The 24848-nt window shown below is 43.8% G+C and overlaps 1 protein-coding gene across 1 annotated transcript in view; it reads left to right on the top strand.

Moving 5' to 3' along the window:
- Nucleotides 1-24848, top strand: part of ADGRB2 (adhesion G protein-coupled receptor B2) — a gene marked incomplete at both ends in the record, with an annotated part of 200334 nt that overhangs the window by 94152 nt on the left and 81334 nt on the right. Inside the window, 7 exons of the mRNA XM_081334490.1 lie at nt 8314-8478; nt 9512-9613; nt 14067-14173; nt 17767-17961; nt 20083-20151; nt 20272-20380; nt 24144-24290. Of these exons, the coding sequence (XP_081190616.1) occupies nt 8314-8478; nt 9512-9613; nt 14067-14173; nt 17767-17961; nt 20083-20151; nt 20272-20380; nt 24144-24290 (894 nt within the window). The remainder of the gene's footprint in view (nt 1-8313; nt 8479-9511; nt 9614-14066; nt 14174-17766; nt 17962-20082; nt 20152-20271; nt 20381-24143; nt 24291-24848) is intronic.

Here is a 24848-nt window from a genome sequence, read left to right as displayed (position 1 = left end):
TGTCCAAACCCTGGGCTACAGGCTTAGCTAGTCATGGTTAACATCACCCTGTGTGCTGCCAATTAGTTTGGAGCAACAGCTTTTCCTTTGTAAAATCACAGGTCCTAATGCAGCAGGTTTGAAGATGACAGCCATCAGGCAGGGATGACAGATGGCCTTGAGCTGCTTGTGGCTCCTGTCTCCCCATCTTCCCTCAGAATCAAGTTTCATTTGCCAGTTTTTACTGAAGAGTGACAGCTGGGTCTGGAGATGGCCACTTTAAGTTGTGTGGCTGGGGAATTCTGGGAGTTGAAGTCCACACAGTGGTGGGAGGTTGAGAAAGACTGCCTTACGTTTTTCCTCTCTGATTACTGTTAATTTTCTTTCTTTCCTTCCTTCTTTCTTTCTTTCTTTCTTTCTTTCTTTCTTTCTTTCTTTCTTTCTTTCTTTCTTTCTTTCTCTCTCTCTCTCTCTCTCTCTCTCTCTCTCTCTCTCTCTCTCTCTCTCTTTCTTTCTTTCTTTCTTTCTTTCTTTCTTTCTTATTTGGTGTGTTTGTGTAGGCTGTCCTTAATCCTGCAAGGTAAATCATTGTCTCTTCCTGTTTCCAGTAACTGGATGGTCACCTTGTTCCTCTCTCAGATTATGTGGCGTCTGTATCTGAAATAAGACTAGAATCCAGATCTTTAAAGCTTTGATTTTAGCTGGGTACAGAGTTGCTTTGGGGCAAGTTTATCATAATTACAGAACATTAGTAGAAAGATTGTCTGCAAGCGGAAAGTCAAGAAGTAGAATGTCTTATCAAAAGGAGCTTGTAATAGAATTAGCCTAGGAAAAGGAAGGGATATATTCAGATATTGCAAAAGAAGAAAAGATGGATATTCCTTTTGTATCTTATAAATAGAAAGCAACCTCCTCACCCTTCCAGTCAAGAAACGCTTAGAAAAAAAGAATCAAAGACAGCAAGGAAGTTTTGTCTTCGTATGCTCAATAATAAATGGGAGCTAAAGTACATACGGTATATCCAGCTATCAAAGCTCTGTAAGCAAATCCCCTTTTCCTTGCAAGAAACCCACCTGACTTCCGGTGGCTCCGCGGCGCCGGAGACAGCCTTCCCGGGCTGCCCGCCGCTCAGCTGTGTGATTTTTCGCCCGAAACAGCGCCGATCAGCTGTTCGGGCGAATTTGAAGCCCCCTCCTCGGGAGAAGAGGAGGGGGTGAGCCCCCAGGTAGGGGTTGAGTTCTCCGGGGCCGCCTGAGCTTGGAGCTTGGGCGGCTGAAGGATCGAACTCCCCCGCAGCCTGGGCTGCTCCCAGCTGGCTAGCGTCTCTGCTCCGGACTTCATGGAGCAGAGCCAGGCGTCTGCGACCATCCCTGCTTGAAGGAGAGACTATGAAAGGAAACGAGCAGGCAGAGCAGTACAAGAGGGAAAGATGAAGAGATGAAGAGGATTATTTTATTTTACTCTCGAGCTTGATGGACTTTGCTTAAAACTTAAAGTGAAAGTGCGTCACAATTGTAAGTAAAAGATGGCGTCTAAACCTCCCCCTAGAACTTTTCGGAGTGCTGGAAATTCTCCGGTGCAGCAACAATCATTACTGCAGGCGTTGCATTCTCCAGATGTATTGACATCGAAGGATCTTGAAAAACATACCCAGTTAATTTTGGAGTCAATGGGTGTTAAATTTGCACAGATGGAGGAGAAATTGGAGAAATTGGAGCAGAGAATGGAAGAAAGGATGGAACAGAAACTCAGAGAGATGAAGGTAGACATTTTGTCCTCAGTGCATAAAGTAGCTAAATGTGTGGAGGTGCTGGATGACAAAGTGGAAGAACTGACTCAAAAGAATGCTATATTAGAAGCAAAAGTATTGGAAATTGAAGATTTAAAAGACAAAATGGATAGCGAACTGAGTCTGGCTCAATTTTACCAGATGCAGTTTGCTGTTAGAATTAGAGGCCTAAAAGAGAATATTAAGGAAGATTTAAAGCAGCTGGTTTCTGAGGCTTTTGAGGTGGTATTGAACCATCCAGCATCTGAAATAAAACAAGGCATGGACAAAGTGTTTCGTGTGAACTCGTGGATTGCTAAACAGAGAAAGTTGCCTAGAGATGTGGTGGTTTATTTTGTAAAAAGGGAAATTAGAGATGAAGTTATACAAGCTGCCTATGATACTAAAGTTGTGATTGCTGGTCAAGAAGTTTTGGTTCTAAAAGAAATTCCTCCAAAGATTTTAAAGAGAAGGAAGGACTTTATATTTCTTGTGCAAGAGCTCAAGCAAAGAGATATAAGGTTCAGATGGGAGATCCCAGCTGGGTTGAGCTTCATGTATGAAGGCAAAAGGTACTGTTTGGGTACTGTGAAGCAAGCGCATGATTTTTACAACAATGTCTTAAAAGCAACCCCATCAACACTTTTGGAAGCTGCAGAGGGATCTGGAGAAGGAGAACATCAAGAGGATGAAGATGGACAGATAGACGAGAATGGTACAGGAGGAGATCAAGCTGCAACTCTTTTGGATGATCCTAGAGAACAGAGGGTGACGCGTGCTGCCTTAAAACGCTCAAAAAAGATAAGAAAATAGGACTAGTAGAAATCTATGGAACTTCCACAACATACTGATAGTCAAGTGGTAGTTGTGTTTTTAAGAGTTTTGGGATGATATGTATGGTAACAGAATCTTTAATTTGGAATTAATGGACAATTTACTACAGAGGAAGAGGAAGAAAGTTTTGTGGGTTAATGTGGGTTAATTTGTGTAAGAACTATCTATTATAGCCTATTTTGGCTAGAGAGGTTAATAGGGATAGGTGCTTGTGATGTGTAAATGAGAATATGTTTAGGAAATAGTGAATTGTGGAAGAACATAGATGGGAATGACGCTAGTTTTCTTTTATTTTAGTTCTTTATACATATTTAGTATTATTAAGGATTGGTTTACTCTATATAAGCTAGAGAGTGATGGATTTTAGAGTTTATAATTGTTAGTATATGATTGTTTATGATTGCTTTTTAGATATATACCTTGTATTTTGCTCTGGGAAGTCGGGGGGGGGGAGGGGGGGAGGAGGGGAAGTAGGGGGGGGAGGCAGGGGAGGGAGGAGGGAGAGGGGGAGGGGGGGATAGGGGGGAGGTAGGGAGGGGAGGAGGGAGGGGGAAGGGGGGTTTTCTAAAGGAAAACTGTATTTTAAAACTTTTCAATAAAAAAAAAAAAACAAAGAAACCCACCTAATGAGACTGAGAATTTTGGTTGTGAATTGCTTGATAGGTTGTGCAAGACACAGAGCCAAGACGCAGGTGAGAATCCAATTTTGATCCTGCGCATCCAGGAGAAACTGTCTCCATCAATGCCTGAATCCATTATTCTACAGAGGACTATTAAGGTTTCCTGTAGGTAGCCTTCTTAAAATCATTTGACACTTATTATGGCTTATATGTCCTTGTAATGATCAGGACCGGAGATGTAGTGGCCAAGCTTACAACTTTCTGAGCACCTTTGGCATATAGTCATGCTGGCCACGTGACCACGGAAGCATCTTTGGACAATGCTGTCCCACTCGACTAGGAAACGGAGATGAGCACTGCCCCTTAGAGTCAGACATAACTGGCAAGGGAAACCTTTACCATTTAAATGCCGAGGAAGGCTACTTTTTCTTGAGAGGACAAAACTGAACCTTTTGCACTGGGAGATCCTATGCCTCATTGCACCAGCGTAAAAAGGACTAGTTGCCGGATCAAAATTGCAGCTATTTATGATTTTGAGCCCAGGAGACAATGATGATGATAATGGTTGACAGATTTTCCTATGGGAGGACTTTGCATCTGGTCAAAAGTTTTGTGAAGCAGAAGGTTGGGCAATGGGAATTTCCCAAGGACCACTTAAGCAAAACTATTTCTAGGACCAAGAAGTTCAGAATCAAAAGGAATCGGGACTCATTATACCTTTAGCAAAAACAGTTATTTCTTAGATTCTCTCTAGAAGATGGTTTCCAGACTGCTGTGGACTGAAGCACCTGTTATGAAACCAGCCAAATTCCCAATGATCATTGAAGAGACCCACCTTTCTACAAAGAGAAATTTCCTGCCAGTGAGAAAGAATAATCAGTGGAATGACCTGCCTCCAGAAGTTATGACTGCTCCAACGCTGGAGGTTTTTAAGAAGAGACTGGACAACCATTGGTCTGAAATTGTATAGGGTTTCCTGTCTGAGCAGGCGGTTGGAGTAGAAGACCTCCAAAGTTCCTTCCAACTCCAACTCTGTTCTATTATTGCTGGATCATCAGGAGACTGTTTGAAAGAAAATCAAAGAGTCTTTACAACCTACCTGGAGATAGATTGATTCTAAATGGGAAATGGTTCAGTTGCTGGAATTCTTGTAACGCCATCTAGTTCTTCTCAATAAATCTTGCTAAATGTTCCCCAGGAAATCCTGCTTGGAATAAAAAAGTTTTAAGCAGCTGCTGAAGACCCTGATGTCAACCATAGGCTGTTCCCAGCCCCAACATCCATTCACAGCCATGCTGCTGCCAAAAGCTCAAGGATTTTACATTTTGAGTGGTCTAGTTAAGGACTGAAATGAGTACCTGTACATTTGCCGAGAGTCAATACTCTCGACCACTTTAAAAATTCAAACCCCATAAAAAAGAGATTCCCCTCCACCTTTCTTTGGTATCTTATGCTGCATAATTACAAAAGCAATTGTAGCTCCTCTTCTGAGTAAGCTGCCCCTTGCTCTCCTAGACCTAGACGTTTATAGCAATAGGGGCATGAATGAGATGATGTCACGGCAAGACCCCCCTGCATTTTTAAAGCTAGTGCTCCAAAAAGAAGACAGGAAAGCACGGGCTTTCTCCCCGGTGTGTTATCATTTTTGCATGATGACTTTTGTTGAACACTTATTAGGGAGCATTAAAAAATATAATTTCCTGGCTGGAACATGTAATGTTTCAGTCGAGCAAAATGTGAAGAGATCAGGTAAGGGAAGAGTGGAGCAGTCCTTTGCAAATTTTTGCCGAGAAAAAGATAGTGGTGCGTCATAATAAATTTAATTAACAAAAGCTCCTTTGCACACAAAGTATCTACCCATGAAGGATGTTTCCTCTTGTGTATCTGAATGATTCTCGGCATTAAACTGAGCCGCTTCTAAGCATTCTCCCTTGGAATGGAAGCAAGCCGTTGTATTTTTGCATTAGATGCCCCTTGGATTGTTCCTGATGCGAAAAGATAACTGAACAGCTGCTTGCGGTATTGCCTTATCGGTAGGCAAAGAGACCACAGTCAACTGCCACAGAAACACATCAGTCTGTCATTCCTGGAATGAAGGAATTTGGAGTTTACCTTAAAGGCATAAAAAAGATGATAGAGAAGTAACTTCACAGTTGGGTGAAAGAAATTCAGATTAGCCTGGCCTTGACTTTGTGTAGTAAAAGATTTCATGATTCCATTATCCTACCCTATAACCAGAGTCAGATTAAGGCCAACTGATGTGGGGTCCTTGGTGCTCTCTGAGCTTGATTGTATTCTTGCAGATGTTTCATTACCCAACCAAGTAGCATCATCAGTGCTAGAAGGGAGTGGGGTTTGCTCTCTATATACAGGTGACTTGCCCTATCAGTGTTGGTGGGAATGGACGTGGCGATTCCTTGATTAGAAGTTGTTTATTGTTAGCTTGTATGTCTAAATTGGTAGTTCCTTGATTGTTGCTGCTTGATTGTTGTTCCAGTGTTAATCTCGGTGTTAATCTCTGTTTATCAGGGTGCTGATAGCTGATGGGGGGGAGGTTATTTTTGTCTTTTTGTTTCCTTTTTAGCTTTTTGATTGTATCTTTTGAATTGTATGTAGATGTTTTTCATATCTATACCCTAAGCCCAGCCCAACTCTGGTGCCTGTCATCCCTTCCATAGCCTAGCTGACAAGACATTAAGACTCATTCAGTAATGAAAACTAAAGTTGAGTATGGTAGTGAAAGATAGTTCACAGAATCATAGGGACCTTGGAGGTCTTCTAGTCCAACCCGCTGTCCAAGGAAGGAATATTTATACCCTCCTGGATTAACCATTGTCCAAATAAAACCTTCAGTGATGGAGCATCCACAGTTCTGGGAGGCAAGCTGTTCCACTGATTAATTGTTCTCACTGTCTCTTTATATCTAGGTTGGATCTCTCTCTCTGATGCGCTTCAACCAGTTAAGAGGAACTAGTGGTTCCTTTCCCCCTCCAGTCCCTTGGTGTCCTACCCACAACCTTATTCTGCTTAACGGTTAATCCATGGCTGCCTACACAGAGAAGCTACAATAATAGAGTGGCATCTCTATGGTGTCTGTTTCTGGAACTGGCCAATCTCAAAAGGGTGACACCCAGTGAAGGAAACCAATGACCTTTCTTCAGGGTCAGGACACTTCCAATGGTGTCATCTAGCAGAACTCTGGCCATGGATCATCTTCCTCCAAAGAAGATTAATTTTGGTACATTCTTCATGTACCAGGACATGAGGGATGATGTATAGTTCCAAAACAAAATCTGAGACAAAAAAAGTGGTCCACTGCCATAAGAAAATTGTATAGTATAGTATTTGCCTATGTGAGAGACCCAAGCCCAACTCTTGTCTTGACAAATTGCCAAAGGTTCATGGGCAATTGTATTCTAGAATTTCTTGTTGTTGCGGGTTTGTTTGTTTTTTTGGCAATTGCCCTGTACTTCAAGATTCTCTGGGTCTGATAAAGGTGCATCCAGGAAAACAGAATACCACCTGAGGGATGGGAAATGAATTCCATTTGTTAAGTTACCCCTTGTGATCAGAACCGCAGGTGAGAAGAGAGACCCCTGTAGTTTAAATGAGATTTGAATTATTGATAAACGGATTTAATCTTTTGTGGTATATTTAATTAAAGCAATTATCAGCCAGCCCCGTCGCACCCCTCTGATCCCAAAGGTGTCCTTCTGTCTTCCTAGCCTTTCTAGCTGGTCCTCCAGCTAAGAGGAAAGCAAATTAGGAGAATATGTCTGCACATATGTGAATAATCTCTACTTCACACCAAGCTGAAATCTAGGGAACTGGTTTGGGGTAATTTACCACCATCTTATGATCTAGACCAGTGATGGCGAACCTTTTAGAGACCGAGTGCCCAAACTGCAACCCAAAACCCACTTATGTATCGTTGAGTGCCGGGTGTGCGTGGCCAATTAGGGTGTGGCCAAATGGGTGGGTGTGGCCAATTAGGTGGGTGTGGCTGCGATGGTAACTGCAGACTGGATGGGACTAAAAAGTTCAATCAATCAATTCCAACTTTGCGAGGTCTTTTTTTTTCCCAGCAAGAAGTTGAAATTGATTGATTAACCTTTTTTTTTGCACACGACAGCGGAGACCTAAAGCGAAAAGGTTTTATAAAACCCAGCTGAAGGGCTAGGACTGGGCCGACAGCATGCGTGCCCACAGAGAGGGCTCTGCATGCCACCTGTGGCATGCGTGCCATAGGTTTGCTACCACAGATCTAGACGAAGAATGGCAATTAAAGTGGGTGAGCTTTAATAACTATAACCAATCAGATCATGCAGATCCAACAAAATCACTTTGAGAAATGCAGCTGCCCCCAAATATATGGAGCCACCTGAATAGAATCAGGACAGGCCATGCCAGAACTAGGTCAAAGCTCTTTAGGTGAGCAATGGCCGTAAGTCTGCAGTGTGACTGTGGTGCACATATAATTTGAGAATCTCTCCTTGGGAAATTTCAGGGTACCTGGGATAGTCTCATCACAGCCACACCAGAAGCAGTTAGATGGTTAGCTTCCTTAGTTATTGAATTATAGCATCTAACCTACTGTGACTTTATGGTGCCATATTTAGCAACAGCAATAAGATCCATATAACGCTTCACAGTGCTTTACAGCCCTCTCTAAGTGTTTTACAGAGCCAGCATATTGCCCCCAATAATCTGGATCCTCATTTTTACTGACCTTGGAAGGATGGAAGCTGTGTTAACCTTGAGCCAGTCAGGATCGAACTGCCAAAGTGCAGAAGTAGCCTGCAGTACTGCTTTCTAACCACTGCACCACCAGGGGTCATGGTTTTTATTATGGTTTTACCTTAATATTTTATCCTGTATATTGTAATGTCTATACATTACACACACACACACACACACACACTTGCTGATGCTCTACTTAAACTTATATGTGCATATATAATGTGTATATATAATGTGTATTATTTGTGATGTATGTTATGTAGATGCCATTTGCTACATAAATAAATGTGTGGATAAGAAAGGAGAACAGAGTGTGTGCCAAGGGATTGAGAAGCTGCTAATCCTCACCACCTTCCGCTCCCTTGACTGCAGTTGCGAGCAAATGGGGTCCATGGAGTGAATGGAATCTCTGCTCCAAGACTTGTGACGCTGGCTGGCAGAAACGTTTCCGGATGTGCCAAGGGACAGGGACACAAGACTACCCCTGTGAGGGCAGTGGGGAAGAAGTGAAGACCTGCAATGAGAAAAAATGCCCAGGTATTCGGAACATAGCATGCCAGCCCTCCTCGAGAGGGATGGGCAGAAGAGTTGTCCCACATGGCGTTCTACTGGTTTGAATTCAGTTTAATGCGGGGTTTCCTAACCTTGGCAAATTGAAGATGTGTGGATTTCATCTCGCAGAATTCCCCAGCCAGCCATGCTCGCTGGGGTATTCTGGGAGTTGAAGTCCATACATCTTAAATGTCCAAGGAGTAGAAATTGCAAATTGTGCAGGATTGAAAGATGACCGTCCAATGAAGGACTGAAATCAGGAGGTGTCTGGTAGCACCTGTTCTACTTTAATTTTTATTAAAATCTGAACAGATGCTATGAGACTCCTATTCCCCCCTCCCCCCCCCGCAATCTTATGCTAACACAGCTTTCCTCCTACGATATGCGTGAGTGGGCATTCATTAGTGTCTGTGGCCATTTTGTCATCTCATAGGGGCAAGTTGACACAGGTCGTCAATCTTGTGAGGTACTTCAGATAAGAGGCAGATCCAGAAGTTTTAGCTTTATCTTTATCGTAAGATTACATCAACACAATCTTGCAAGCCTGAAAATACATCTCTCCCACCTCGCCCTGACAGTCCAAGAAGCTAGGGAGGGTCTCTTCTGAGACAATTGCCCCACCCACTTTTATTCTGTGGGTTCAGCTGTCTCTTACCTAACCATTGCTTAGTCTGCATCCCGTCGTCCTGTCGCCCAAGATCTTTCCCAGGTACCTTACACAGCTTCATCCTCGGGGATATATTTCAAATCTCTTGCCTTTGGAATAAATTTAAAGGCATATTTTGCTCCCTCCAATGATATGAGTCCTTCGGGAGAAGGGCGGTATATTTAATAAAATATATGAGAATCGGTAGGGGGAAAAATGAGATAATTCATCTGCACATCCTTAATTTGGTGATAGACCATCACCTCTGCTGTGTCTGTTCTCCTTTTCCCCACCATCGTATCTTTGGACTAACTTTGCTAGGTGACTGTATTTGTTCTGCTTCCACACCTGTTCCCTCTTGTCTCCTCCCAGCCTTTCACGAGATGTGTAGGGATGAGTCCATTGCCCTGATGACTTGGAAGAAAGCTTCAGCTGGTGAAACAGTCTACAACAAATGCCCATCCAATGCTACAGGTAGGTAGATACCTGGGTAAAGATTGACAATGTAGGTTCCCCAAACTGGAGCCTAAAACACCACAGAGGACAACTGAAAAAGGAGAGGTAGATTTATGAATGACAGACCTTTTCCAATCTGGATTTCACTCTGAAAACAGAGGACTATTTTAGTTGACATTAATAGCAACCAACCTTCTGGCCTCTGGATCTGTTGGACCGTTGGTCCCATCAGTGCCAAGGTGACTGGGTTAGATGGGAGTTGTTGTTGTTGTTGTTGTTGTTATTATTATTATTATTATTATTATTATTATTATTATTATTATTATTATTATCATTATTATCATTATCATTATTATTATTATTATTATTATTATTATTATTATTATTATTATTATTAATTCAGTTTATATGCTGCCCTATTCCCCGAAGGACACAGGGCGGTTTACAGGGCAGAATTTAAAAACAATACAATATAAAATTAAAATAAAATTAAATTAAGTATAGCCCCAAAAAGTCAAAATCACAATTTAAAATCATTAAAACCCCTCAGTCCAGGCCAGATAGCTCAAAGAGCCAGGTTTTTAGGTCCCGGCGAAATGAACAAACGTCAGGGGCAGTCCGAAGTTCTGTTGGCAGTTGATTCCATAGGGCAGGCGCCCCACAGAGAACGCCCTCCCCCTGTGGATGGCCCGTCAGCAATCCTTGACTGGCGGTACCCTGAGGAGGCCCTCCCTGTGGGAGCGCACAGGACGATGGGAAATTGACGCTGGCCACAGGTGCTCCCTCAGATAATCCGGGCCCATGCCATTTAGGGCTTTATAGGTCATCACCAGCACCTTGAATCTCACCCAGAGGGCAACTGGAAGCCAATGCAGCTCGCGGAGAAGAGGCGTTACATGGGAGTATCGGGAGACTCCCATCACAACTCGCGCGGCTGCATTCTGCACCAGCTGAAGCCTCCGAGTGGTCCTCAAGGGCAGCCCCATGTAGAGAGCGTTGCAGTGGTCTAACCGGGAGGTCACGAGCGCATGAGTGACTGTGCGTAGGGCATCTCGGTCCAGATAGGGCCGCAACTGGCGCACCAGGCGAACCAGGCAGTGCAACATCAGAATTTGTTTCCTTTATTGAGTACTTCCAAGAAAATTACATATACAAGAGGAAATATAAAAAAGTAAAACAATATAATACAGATAAATGAACTGGGGACTTTAAAATGTCAGGGAGGTCTTAAATATCATTAACATTGTGAATAATTAAATATACCACATAAATCATTTTAACAGACTAAAAATCACTATTAAACCTAAGCTAAAAATGACTAGCAAAAACCATAATCAACATAATATAAATTGAATAAAATTGCTCGTTGTAGTAAATTCAAATCCATCTTGGTAAAAATCTGTTTGGATTTAGATGAATTATACAATTGAAATCCAGATTCCCTGCATAAATAAGCCCCAAACGTGGATGTAGTACTACCCTTTATTTATCTGGAGAGCATTTCTCATTACCTTGGTTTAACACTTCATACTTTCACACATTGCGGATAGTGCCTTGCCTTCCATCCATCACCAAAATTTACTGAATTAAAAAAATAATAATTGATCCCCCATAATGTGCATCTTCTCCCGGGGGCGGGGGGGGGGGAATCAACCGCTTTCAAACTTCTTATTCTGAATTTGGAGAATTCACAAGCCTTCTTTAAAGACCATTTTGCAAACATGATTGCTTTGTCCCATGATGAAACGTGGCATGTCTTAGTAGAACTGGAAGAAGCAAAATCCTTCAATACTATCCTGATTCATTATGAAGTGGGGAGAACAGTACTGGACGTGGGTACAATTTGAGGTTCTGCTTGTCCTCTTGTAACACCCTACATAGAATGGGGCCAGGTTACTTACAGGACCTCCCACCCCTGATGGTTTCTGCCAGGCACCCCGTCAGTCACAAGGATCCAGCATGTCTCCATGAGCAGGTCAAAGTAGAGTCTTCATTGTTGCTCTCCTCTTTGCAAGAATCTCGCCAGACTAACTCTGGGATTCTGTTGGGAACAGGCTTCAGGAGTCTGGCCTCTGTGGCTTCTTCCCATGGAGCAACTCTAAGCTAACAAGCCTCTCTCCCCCTCTTGTTGCAACATCTCCCCTTGTGGTGTTGTGGAATCTCCCCCTCTATCTGGAGTTTCCATAGCACCACATCAGCAAGCATGAAGGTGTACCTTCTCTGTGACATTACTTGTCTTATAGAACAGCCCCTGGTAGCCACAATTAACCTTTCAGAAAACTATGAAAACCTGGCTGTTCCTCTAAGCGTTGTACTGGGAACATGGATAGAACTCGGATTTAGCTGTTTTTATGTGCGTGAAATGTTGATAATGAAACTTGAAGAGGCCTTGACCCAATTTCATATGAATCAAACCAAACATAGTTTGGTTATGTTTTATGTCCATTTGCTGCCCGGAGTTTTCCTCGTATCGATGGAAAACTTTATAAATTTGTTAAATAAAGAAACAGAAATATTCATGCTTCGTGTTTCTATTGTCTAAGAGGGGGAAAAAACAGGGCATAATCAAATGTTTGGAGACAGTACTACAAATGAGGAACCTCGGTCTGCCCTGCGGTAAGATGGTGGAGCAATAAATTTAATAAATAAAATAAAAATAAATGTGATATGAAATACAGGTAGTCCCCAGCTTACAGCAGTTCATTTAGTGACCATTCAAAGTTACAAGGGCAATGAAAAATGTGCCTGATGACCACACTTACTGCTCTTGCAGCATCCCCATGGTCATGTGATCAAAATTCAGATACCGTATTTTCTGGCGTATAAGACGACTTTTTAACCCATGAAAATCAGCTCAAAAGTTGGGGGGTCGTCTTATACGTCAAGTCGTCTTATACGCCGGAAAATCAGCGGCTGGCGTCTGGCGGGAGCCGGCAGGGCAGTCCTGCGCACGCGTGCATGTGCAGGACTTCCCTGCCGGCTCCTGTCCGACGCTCTTCCCTCTTGAGGCAGCTGCTGCCTCAAGAGGGAAGAGCGTCGGACGGGAGCCGGCAGGGCAGTCCTGCACAAGCACGCACTCCCCGGCTGCTAAGGAGCAGCCGGGGAGTGCGCGCGTGCGCAGGACTGCCCTGTGGGCTCCCGCCAGACGTCAGCCTGCCCTGCTTCCTCCACAGTGAGAGGGGAGGGCGTGCCTTCCCGGGCTCGCTGATTTTCCGGCGTATAAGACGAAAAATCTTGAAAATCATCTTAAAAGTTGGGGGGTCGTCTTATACGCCCAGTCGTCTTATACGCCGGAAAATACGATACTTGGCAATTGACTCATATTTATGACGAGTGAAGTGTCCTGGGGTCATGCCACCTTCTGATAAGCAAAGTCAATGGGGAAGCCCGATCCACTTAACAACCATGTCACTAACGTAACAACTGCAGTGATTCGCTTAACAATTGTGACCAGAAAGGTCATAAAACGGGGGGCAAAACTCACTTAAATCTTGTGCTCAGCTGTGGCCATAAACTGAGGACTACCTGCAATGAGATTGTACTGGGAGGCCTTCTCTCTCACTTGAGGTTGGCTTCCCCATCTGACTCTCCTTCCACTGAAAATACCGCCGAGGTCACAATCTGCTCATTTTCAAACACTCACACTCTCCAGAGCCATGAACATAATAAATAATAAACACTTTAAGAAAGCAAAGTTGGAAAGTTATTCTTGTTACTGTTCCTGACACAGTAGCGTGCCAGAGTGGGGACAATGATTTAGAAAGGCAACAGCCGTTTTAGCACAGAAGCTGGAAGTGGCCGGGGATTCGAAAGCTGTTGGGTTAGATTCTCATTTCCACCATTCCTTATTCTATACTTGAAGTTAAAAACCCTTTTTTTTCCCCCAAATAAAATGCTATGCGTTGGGTCATCAGGCCCAAGGAATTTAGATTGTCTCAGTGGCATTTCTTCCATTCACTTCCAAGACGTTTGGGTTGAAAATCTAATGCAATAGTGTGTTTTATTGTGTTATTTGTGACCGGAAATCCTTTCGTAAGGCAATTCAGGCAGAGGACGGCATGCTAAATCGATCTGCTGTAAAAGCAAAAGAATGTGCCCAATTTAAAACTGAGGAACATCAAACAGCTTTGGTCTGTTGCTAAGCCTTCTTCGTAAATGCCCACCAAATACCTGCAGGGGTCAAAGGTGTCCCCAAGGGGTACAGAAGAAGTCAAGATGGTGGGTTCCATATGAAGTTGTGGCTGTTGTCTTGGCATTTCTGATCTCCCCCACCTCCCTGCTGGGAGTGAGTGTTTCTTAATTCTTTGACATCTGGATTGCAGGGGAGGTGATAACCCATTAGGTGATAACCCTTCAAAGCCCTCGCTTCCCAAGTTAACCACGGAAGAATAAGGGACTGAATTCGGTGGGGCTGGATGTGCCGGCCTCTTTGAGTGATGGGCACTAACCAATGACTTGCTTCTTGTTTTAGGATCTGCCAGCCGACAGTGCCTGCTCAACAACCATGGTGTGGCTTACTGGAGCCTGCCCAGCTTCGCCCGCTGCATTTCCCACGAGTACCGATATTTACATCTTTCAGTAGGTGCAAATTTTGGCAAGGCAACTTGGAAATCCCCTCTTGTGCACCACCTGACCCACCCTCCTGTCTGCTTCAGAGAAGGGCTTGAGGAGGAACAGGACTGTGGGCCAGATGCATCAAATATGCAACATCCAGCTGTTCTTCTCTTTTGCAGCAGTGTCGAACGTCCATTGTGAACTGAGTCAAGATGTGAACTTATAACCTGGAATGAGCAAAGAATTTTTCCCCTCCTGGGATCCAGAGTTTTGGGGTTACCTCGAAAGGAGGGTTAAAACAGCCACGCTGCTATATTGGAAAGAGGGGTGTTTTTTTGTTGCTCTTCTTCTTGTTGTTGTTGTTATATTAAAAGAGAACTGAAAGTAAGCACATATGTTCGTATGTCAAAAAGAAATTAAGCCAGGAAGACTGCAGAGTCTCTGGAAAGAGAAATCTCCAACTCAAAGGCAAGAACTTCCCTCAGCCACACTGATCGTCTTTGACTTATGACCATAATTGAACCCACAATTTTGGTCATAAATAGTGATGGTCATAACATTATTTTGCCTGATTTTATGACCTTTTTCTTGTTGGCTGCAAAGCAAACAGCATGGTTGCTAACCATATCGTGGTCATTAAGTGAACACCGTGGTCATGAAGCAAACACCGTAGTTGTTAAATGAATCCATTATTCACTATGGGCGTGTTTTGTTGTTGTTGTTTTTTATTTTATTTTATTTTTTTGCCAGAAACAAGAAGTAAATGCTGGTTTCTGGCAAAAAAAAACATTGTAAACTGCAGTCACATGTCTGTTGGGAGGGGGCAGATGTCAGAACTTCAAATCTTGGGCAATTGTGACTTTGAACAGCCACTAAGTGACCGTCCATAAGTGGAGGACTATCTGTAGCCTTCAGGCAGCGAGAGAAAATCCGTCAAGTCCTGGAGCTGTAAAACCACTCAGAGCTGAGGGATGGAGGAGGAAGAGAGGCTATTCTATGTAGCTTCCTATTGCTATCAATTTACAGCTATTTCTATTCATATTTAATCTCTAAATCTCTTTGCCTGTGTTCTATTTCAGTGTTCCTATTCCCAGGCTTGTAGCAGTTCCATTCGTTATCTTAACTCTTTCTCTGCTCTTTAAATGTTTTTTTTCCCCCCCATGGAATCGTCTTCAGCTCTTGTAGCCAATCTCGGTCCCTTTGCACACGAAACCCCTTTCCACTCCTTTATAGGTAGCCTTTTCTCCCCCCCCCTCCATCACTCATAGTCCTCTGTTTTTGGAGCTGCGTCAGGTCCAAGGAACCAGGATGGGCGTGAAGAGTTACTTCTGACTACTTTCTTTATTGTGTTTGCCTATAGACAGAAATCTGGCAGGAGCAAAGCATTTATCTGCATAACTATGGTCTCCTGTGAATTGCCAGGAATCCCTCCCTTTCTGCATTCCAGGGATTCCAAGTTTCTGTGTCTCTTTGCTGTCTGGGAAAGAGCCCCCTCCCTGCCCTGGATTGCACCCCCCCACAAGCTAGTTTTTAGAGCCCTGGGGTGCTGCATGCAGCGGGTTTGACTGGGCATTCAGGCTTTTCTGGGTTTCCAGACCCCAGTTGGACTCTCTTCCTTCCCCGTCACTCGCTTCTGCCTCTCTATGGTCTTGCAGCAGCTCTGAGACTTGACAGAATACCAAATAATAAGAGTTGGAAGGGACCTTGGAGGACTTCTAAGTCAAACCCCCTCCTGAAACAGAAGACCCCTGTACCACTCCAGGCAAATGGCTGTCCAGTCTCTTCTTAAAAACCTCCAGTGTTGGAGCATTCACAGCTTCTGCAGGCAAGCAGTTCCACTGGTTAATTGTTCTCACTGGCAGGAAATTTCTCCTTAGTTCTGGGTTGGATCTCTCTTTGATGAGCTTCCATCCATTACCTCTTGTCCTGAACCTCTGGTGCTTTGGAGAATAGGACGAACCCCCCCCCCCTCTTCTGTATAACAGCCCCTCAAATATGAGATTTTTTTTGTTTTCTCTTGCTGCCTGAAGACGACCGAAGCCTGCTGAGATGTCTGATGTTGGGTTGGAGGTTTCTCTGCTGTCTTCTTGGTCACTCTCTTCTCTCTGCCATCTTCCTAGCTTAACTGCTTTCTCTACACACCCATAAACGTGCTTGCTTTCGGTTCACTTTTTATATAAAACCAACTTTATAGTGAAGGCGGGGTGGTGTTTAAGCCTCCTCTCCAGATAGTACCAAAATCCCGGATCCCAGGAGGGAGAAAAAAAAAATACTTGCTAATTCCAGGCACAAGTCGACTCTTCCACAGATGTTCAAGACCAGAATTCCCTGAGCAGGGAAAATTACCACTTCCCTCAATTTCCTTCAAAATTCCACATTGGTCCTCTGCCTTTCATGCACACTCTCACCCACAGCCACATGCCAACCTTTAAAAACAGGTGGAGGATCAGGTTTGTCCCCCTCTTTCAAATCCTCACATAAAGCCTAGTTCAATCAGTCCCTGGCAGTTGGTTTTGAGATTGACTTTTGTTAAGCTTATAGCCTGCCCTTTCATTTAGAATCAAAACAGTGTATGTAGTACTTCCTCCTTCCATTTCTCCCCACAACAACCCTGTGAGGGAGGCTGGGTTGAAAGAGAGACACTTGTTGAAAGTCGCCCTGGAAGTTCCATAGATGAGGGAAGACTTGCACCTGGGGTCCCCCTGCTCACTAGTCCAGTACTTCTCAATACATTTTACTGTCTCTCCTTCAAGCTCTGACAGAAAACAAGAATACCTACACATATTCTGCAATAAAGATGAAGGAAACGGTGTTAGGAATCATTTCATCAAATTAATATTGGCTGAGCAGGATAATCCTATGTGCGTTGATTCCTCAGTAAATTCTCACAAGGGGAAAATTGAGGTTTGTGTTAATCTGGCTGAGCATGGAAGCTGTGCTCCTTAGCTGAGTTGCCAACAGTTGTTTACCTGGACAATCTTACTAATTCAGGTCTTAAGAAGTAGGGAGAAAAATAAAGATCTTCTTGCCTTAGGGAGAAAATGGAAGAGATCCAGAAACCTTGCGTTTCTCTGTTTCTGCTGAGTTATTTCCTTGGATTTTCTCTCCATAATTTGTGGCTAGAATTTAAGAAGGGTTGCTTAAGCTTTCCTAGAATCTCTTCTCTATGATCTTGAAGAGTTTAACCCCCTGACCTATGAAGGTATTCATAGAGATTTGAGGTTTTGGTATGGAGAAGTCAAGTCTGGCTCTTTGTCCTAAATGGTGCAAGGACCCAAATCAAACCAAACAACTTTCAGGACATGAGGCTCAGCTCCCGCTGGAATTCGGTTCTCTTTATGAGCTTCTGTGGAAGGGCCTCTTCTCAAAGTTGAGGAGAAAGAGCATCTGTTGCTAATCAGTTGGTGCAGAATCAGTTGCTACACAAGGAGCAAAAGTCCTGATTACCCTAGCAGAAATCACTCAGATCTTCATCATTATATCTGAGGAACAAGTAGAAGTCCCAGGATGCTTGCAATGATTTTTTTTTTCATGTGTTGGGCCTGAAGAGCAAAATCTGGTTGTAATCCATGATCTGACCTTGTTCCCTTTCTCTCCCTTTCCATCTCATCCTTAAGCTCCGTGAGCACCTGGCTAAGGGCCAGCGCATGCTGGCAGGTGAGGGCATGTCTCAAGTGGTCCGTAGCCTGCTGGAGCTTCTTGCCCGCCGCAGCTATTACAGTGGGGACCTGCTCTTCTCAGTGGAGATCCTGCGCAATGTCACGGATACTTACAAAAGAGCCACCTATATTCCTTCCTCGGATGATGTGCAGGTATGATGTTGACATCCAAAGGAGAAGAAACCATTCTTTGTCTCTTAGGTTCATGAGGTCATTGAAGCCGAAGAAACTGGTCACATTGCATAGGCTAAGACTGGGAGCATGGTGTCCAAAAACCCACATGCTTGCTGAGCTCATCATGCAAAACTGTGACTCGCATGCTTGCTTGTAATTGCAGCATGGGCATGATAAGGTCATCAAGCACATATTGTTACCGTATGTTGACATCAGAATATGTGAGAGCTACTGCTGCTGGATGGGCCTCCTAATATACCCCAATAGCTTCATCTACTGAGTCAGGTTTTCAAGAACCATGCTATCCTTTACACACAGACACAGAAATAATCCCCGTAAAGCAGGGATCTCCAAACTTGGCAACTTTTTAAGATTTGTGGATTTTAATGCCCAGAATTCCATGGCTGGCTGAGGAATTCTGGGTGTTGAAGTCCACGAGTCTTAAAGTTGCCAAGTTTGAAGAGCCCTGCTGTAAAGGGAAAGCAGATCACTACCATTTGGGTTTGCTACTATTGGCGGCACCATTTTTTAAGATGGAGATTATTATGACTATTTATACATCTAGCACAGCTAGATTATTATTATTTATCCATCTAGCACAGTTGAAACTCAAACACTTTGGCCACCTAATGAGAAGGAAGGACTCACTGGAGAAGAGCCTAATGCTGGGAAAGGTTGAGGGCAAGAGAAGAAGGGGACTACAGAGAATGAGGTGGCTGGATGGAGTCACTGAAGCAGTAGACGTGAGCTTAAATGGACTCCAGAAGATGGTAGAGGACAGGAAGGCCTGGAGGAATGTTGTCCATAGGGTCGCGATGGGTTAGACACGACTTCGCAATTAACAACAACAACAACAAGCACAGCTTTATGTGTTCTGGGTATGGGGAGTTCCATTCCGTGGAGTCTGTAATGAAGCCCATTCCACAGACTCTCTCCTGCTTTGCTGATTGGGTTCCAGAGCACTGGCCCAACTGAAGAAAGCGGGAGATTACCAATTCCAGAATCACCTATTGCTTTCCCAGAGGTGAGAAGAACCAGGACCATTTCTCTTGGTTGAGACATCACATCTCTTCTTTCCTCCATTGGGAAGATACGATGGCTGCAGTACTCCATGCAGGCTGAAACAAGGCGAAGTATATGATGTCTTCTGTACAAAGGGTTCTCCCCACCAAGCCCCAGCCCTATGTGGTCATCCAGTCCACTGAGATAATTAGGATGATGCCACTGAATTCTCTTGCTCAGCCATGCAACATGCTTGACCAGATTAAAAAGAGACTGAGAAGATTGCGGGTTATGAAGCTGAGTTGTGGAGCCCAACCCCTTTCTATATGAGTTGAATGAACTAGGCCATCATAGGCAGACATTATATATTTATTTGTTTAGGCACCATGTGATAACCAGATAAACATCAAATGGGCTTTTTAAGCCCAACCACCCAGTTCCCATGTGGCTTACCATGGCTAATCAGCAGTTGGTTTGCAAGAGTTTCTTCAGCTAAATCTGGACATGTTAGGGCTGAACTTGTATGCAAAGCAGTTTTTCTACTTTTGATCTATGCCTCACCAGGAGGCATTTTTAGAGAAATGCAAAAGAAACACGTTATGATGTCTAGTGGAGTATCTCAGGTGGATTCTGCCTCTTAATTTTTGAGCTTGTTCAGAATGCAGCTTTACACAAAGACAGGAAAGGATTTTAAAAAATGCTTAATGTTAACTTATATACAAACAGACTCATTTCAGCCTTCAAAATAAATAGAACTCTTTTTTTTAGAAAGCTTGCAATATGGGCATCACTCTGAATATGCACACACAATCGTGGAAAGGCAGATATGTACAAATTTCTACGTTTAATCATGGCAGAAATGACTTGCAAACAGAGGGGGTCCTAGAAAATGCCTGTGAATGATACAAAAAAAACATGAGCATGAATATTCAAGCAAATGATTTTCAGCCAAATATATAAAGAGATATAAAAATGGGGTGGAATGGAATTTGCTGCTGGGAAATTGAGAAAACTGCCTAAGGCAAAATTGCCATAAATATTAACAACTGCTTGACACGGTCTGGTCTCTTCCCTTCCCTTTCTCTTCTCTCCCTCCAGCGTTTCTTCCAGGTTGTGAGCTACATGATAGATGCAGAAAACAGGGAGAAATGGGAAGATGCACAACAGGTGAGTTGCTGGGCATGGACCTGTGCCTATGGTGGGAATTGGAAGTCTCTCATTCCCACAGGAGTGGGAATTAATTAATGGGGGTCTCCATTACTTCTCATTCCTCCAACCCCTGCACAGGTGTTGCCTGGCTCCGTTCTCCTCATGAAAGTGGTTGAAGATTTCATTCATCTGGTGGGAGGTGCCCTCAAGGCTTTCCAGAGTTCCCTTATTGTTACGGACAACTTGGGTAAGCAACTGGAAAGGACTGGACAAAGGAATAGTTTTTTGGAGGCCTGGGAATGGACTCTGAGCAATGACAGAGTCTTCTTCAGGCCCAGGCTCTTGCATCGTGAACTTCATGGTAGTGGCTTCTGGGGATACATCTAGTTATTTTTTTTACAAATATTGGATAGTGGAATATTCTGCCTTGTTTTTTCCACCTCTATTTTTTCACTTAAGCCTCTCCCTAGAGAAAGTGTTTCAGACTTCACTCTTGGCCACCATATCTTAAGATGTGTCCTTGTATTTGCAAGAGACAGAAAACCTTTTTTTTTAATAGATCGTAAGCAAGGGAGGGTGGGGAGCGAAAGATGAGGCAGGCAGGATATGGATCTCCAAGCTGGACAAAAGCAAAAGGCCAAATTTCTTCCAAAGTCTGTCTTCTTTTTTTTTCTGTTCTGGAAGTTCTGTATTGTCTCACTCATCGGTGCTACATTTGTCTGTGTCCTACCATCACTGACTGTAGACTAGTTTGCATTCATAGCCTCTGATGGTGAGATTCCTTGCTGTTACTCTAGAACAGGCCCAGGTAATTCTTCTAGGCCAAGAGCCACTTAGGACTTCTGAGAGCCTAGGGTTGGCATGCTTACAAAATGGTTACCAAGGAAACATGCCTGTTCCGAACCGGGCAGGGCAAATCACAAAACACCCATTCATCAGATAGTGAAGAAACTCATTCCCATCTGGAGATACTGCCTGGGGTTCCAGTAAGACTTTGTGTGACCCAAAGGTGTATCTCCAAAACAAGATTGAGCTCCGGATGGCTCCCGACCTTCGCTTCTTCCGGCGCGATTTAAAAACTTATTTATTTGAACAATCTGGCCTGGTCTGATGGGTTTGGGGTTGGATTTAGTTTTAACACAGTTTTATTATTGTATTATATTGGGCATAATATTTAATTCTTTTTAACTCTTTTTTAACTTTTGTATTTACATTTTGATATTTATTGCCCTGTACACCGCCCTGAGTCCTTCGGGAGAAGGGCGGTATAAAAATTTAATAAATAAATAAATAAAAGATACAGGTAGTCTTCAACTTTGAGGACCAGAACTTCTGTTGCTAAGTCAGTTAAATGAGTCACATCTGATTATATGGCCATTTTTGCCACAAGTTGTTAAGAGAATCACTGTGGCCAAGTGCATCATATGGTTGTTATGTGAATCAAGGGACCCCCATTGTCTTGACTTACCATACGCTGAGTGGAAAGGTCACCAGTGGTAAACATGCCAGTTGCCAAGCACCCTGTCAGGTTTCCAATGTATGGGCTTTTCAAGTGACTCTGAGGCATTGTTTACCTTAAAAGTCCTTTATTAGCCTAATGGAATCTGAAATCTCTGCCCCTTGCACAATATAATTAAACACAATTCTCCACCTTTCTAATTTTGTCATTAATCATATTCTCCAATTAATTTAAAGAATCAGCTTCCCTTCCATTAGAAGAACCGCCAAAGTCTTATCTTCTTTAGAGAGACAAATGGCCTTCATAGTGCATTCCTACTCTTCCCTCCCACCAATTTTAAACTAAAACAATACACAAGTCTTAAAGCAATACACAAGTTTAACATATGAAATAGCTACTTCTTCATCTCATGTCAAGCAATAACATTTGATGTTAGCAGCGTTGACATCCGGCCCCCCCTTAGAAAAAGGACAGATCCCGTAATGTAAACAAAACACAAGTTAGGAATTGGCTCTTGGTTTGTTGGGGTGTTTCTCATAAAACCTTTTGATAAGTCTGTCAGCTTTCACATCAGTAGATTTCACCCAACTGGCTTCAGACAATGGGTATTCCTTCCACTGTACTAGGTATTGCAATTTTCCCTTAAAGATTCTAGAGTCTAGAATACGTTTCAATTCGTAATGGGTTTGACCTGCTACCACGAGGGGTCCAGCTGCTTTCTTAGGGGGAGGACTTAAAGTGGAGGTTCGAAAAGGTTTCAGCAAGCTACAGTGGAACACCGGGTGAATTTTCCCCAAAAGTCTGGGTAGTTTCAAGTTCACTGTGACCGGGTTGATGATTTTCACAATGGGGAAAGGCCCCAAGAATTTCGGTCCCAATTTCTTATTGGGTAGTTTGAGGCGTAGGTATTTGGTCGACAAATAGACCTTTTCCCCAACTTGGAATGTTCTTTGGGGAGCTCTCTTTTTGTCAGCTTGCTTTTTGTAGGTCTCAAAAGTCTTTTTTAAGGCCACCTTTGTATTTTTCCAAACTTCTTCCCAACCCCTCCTGGTTGTTGATTCACCTGCTGCCAGGGCCCCCACTGCTGTTGTTGTGTCTCCAGTGGCTGCTGGCCCCACTCTGGTTGCTGATTTAATGGCTGCCAGCCCCCCCCCACTGCTGGCCCCACTGGTTCTGCTGTATGTTCAGGGGTTGCACATTTGGGTCCTGCTGCTGCCACCCTTGCTGTTGTCCTCCCACCAGCTCCTGATCTCCAGGCTTCTGCATCACCCCCAGCTGTTGCAAGGCTTCTATTAGCTGGGGCAAGCTCAGAGGTTGTTGGCCTTCCACTTGTGGGGGCTCCCCAAACTCCCATTACTGCAGAGGTCCCAGGCTGGGGTCCTCTGTCACTATGGATCTGGAGGGCTTGGTAGGAGACTCCTGGATCTGGCAAGCAGTCTGATCTGCAGACAGGATTTTCCACTCACCCGAGTATTCAATCTCAGCTGGCCTGGCTGCTCCGAGGCTCCTAGAGTCTCTGCTGGGCTTAATCCACTCTCCTGGTTGTTTGGGTCCAGCTCCCGGCTGGGAGGATTGTTGAAACTCTTTCCTTGCCGGCTTCTTAGCTGGGCCTTCCCCCACTGGGGTGGCTGCTGGTGTCGGGGAGCTGGCTTCAGGCAATTTTACTCCTTCCATTATGGGATCTTCCCCAACTCTTTGCCAGACTGCCTCGGAAGCTTGGAGACAGCGGACGGGAGGTCAGGACTCCCTAATTAGTTTAAAAAGTAGTGTGCATTCCAGCTTGATGTCAAGTTTCCGATGTATGGGCTTTTCAAGTGACTCTGAGGCATTGTTTACCTTAAAAGTCCTTTATTAGCCTAATGGAATCTGAAATCTCCGCCCCTTGCACAATATAATTAAACACAATTCTCCACCTTTCTAATTTTGTCATTAATCATATTCTCCAATTAATTTAAAGAATCAGCTTCCCTTCCTTAGAAGAACCGCCAAAGTCTTATCTTCTTTAGAGAGACAAATGGCCTTGAAAGTGCATTCCTACTCTTCCCTCCCACCAATTTTAAACTAAAACAATACACAAGTCTTAAAGCAATACACAAGTTTAACATACGAAATAGTTACTTCTTCATCTCATGTCAAGCAATAACATTTGATGTCAGCAGCGTTGACACACCCTAGTTTTGATGATGTGACCGTGAGGATGCTGCAATGGTCATAAGCATGAGGATTGGTTGTGAGTCCCTTTTTTCAATGCCCTGGTAACTTCAAACAGTCCCTAAATGAACGGATACAAGTTGAGGACTACCTGTAGAGGTTAGCAGATGGTGTTTAGTCAGCTTTGCAGCATGTCCTCTGCGTTTTATAACCTTGTAGTGAACCGGGGGTTTGATGGCCAACAAGGCAAGTGTTCCACCCATTTTCTGTCCCTGCTCTAGTAGGCCATGAAGTTAAGGGTGAGGATCAAGTGTGCTTTTTTTCCTGAAATATCTATCCCAGAGTGACACCCACCCCTTTTTTCCTGCTCTCCTCTCTGTCCCCTTCCCTCCCTTGGCAGTGATTAGCATCCAGAGAGAGCCGGTTTCTGCAGTGTCCAGTGATATCAATTTCCCCATGAAGGGGCGTCGGGGCATGAAGGATTGGGCCCGCCACTCCGAAGACAAGATCTTCATTCCCAAAGAAGTGCTCAATCTCTCCTCATCTGGTACGTAGCCTCCACAAGGGACCGACTCAGTGATGGTGGATGAAGGTGGGAGGAAAAGGAGTAATGGTTAGAGGAGGGATGGGCAGCTTGAAGAAGACATGTGCTCCGAGATGCTCTTCTGCCATTGAGTTAAGAGGCAATGGGTGATTCTGAAGTATGCTAGGCTTTAGAAGAGGTTCTCACCAAACTGCCTATGCCAGTGTTTCTCTCCCTTGGCAAATTTCAGATGGGTGGACTTCAACTCCCAGAATTCTCCAACTCAGGAATTCTGGGAGTTGAAGTCCACCCATCTGAAAGATGGCAAAAGCTGAGAAACACTGGCCATTGGCATTGCTTAGGCCCTGCTGACATTTTGAGGGTAGTCCCTAATAGATCCATCAAAGGAATAAAGGATTACTTTATTGCTGCATCATTTCTTTATTGCTGCGTCATAAAAAGGAAGCCTTTCTTAGATTTGAGCCCTGTATATTTCACTTAAGAATAGGAAAAAAGGACAGTTCACCCTTTGAAAATAGCTTTGACCTGATAAAGACTCATAGAAGTGATGTGTTTAAGATC

The sequence above is a fragment of the Vipera berus genome (assembly GCF_964194415.1).
Source record: "Vipera berus genome assembly, chromosome: 9".
Taxonomy (NCBI): domain Eukaryota; kingdom Metazoa; phylum Chordata; class Lepidosauria; order Squamata; family Viperidae; genus Vipera; species Vipera berus.
This window is presented reverse-complemented; position numbering and strand designations above follow the sequence as displayed.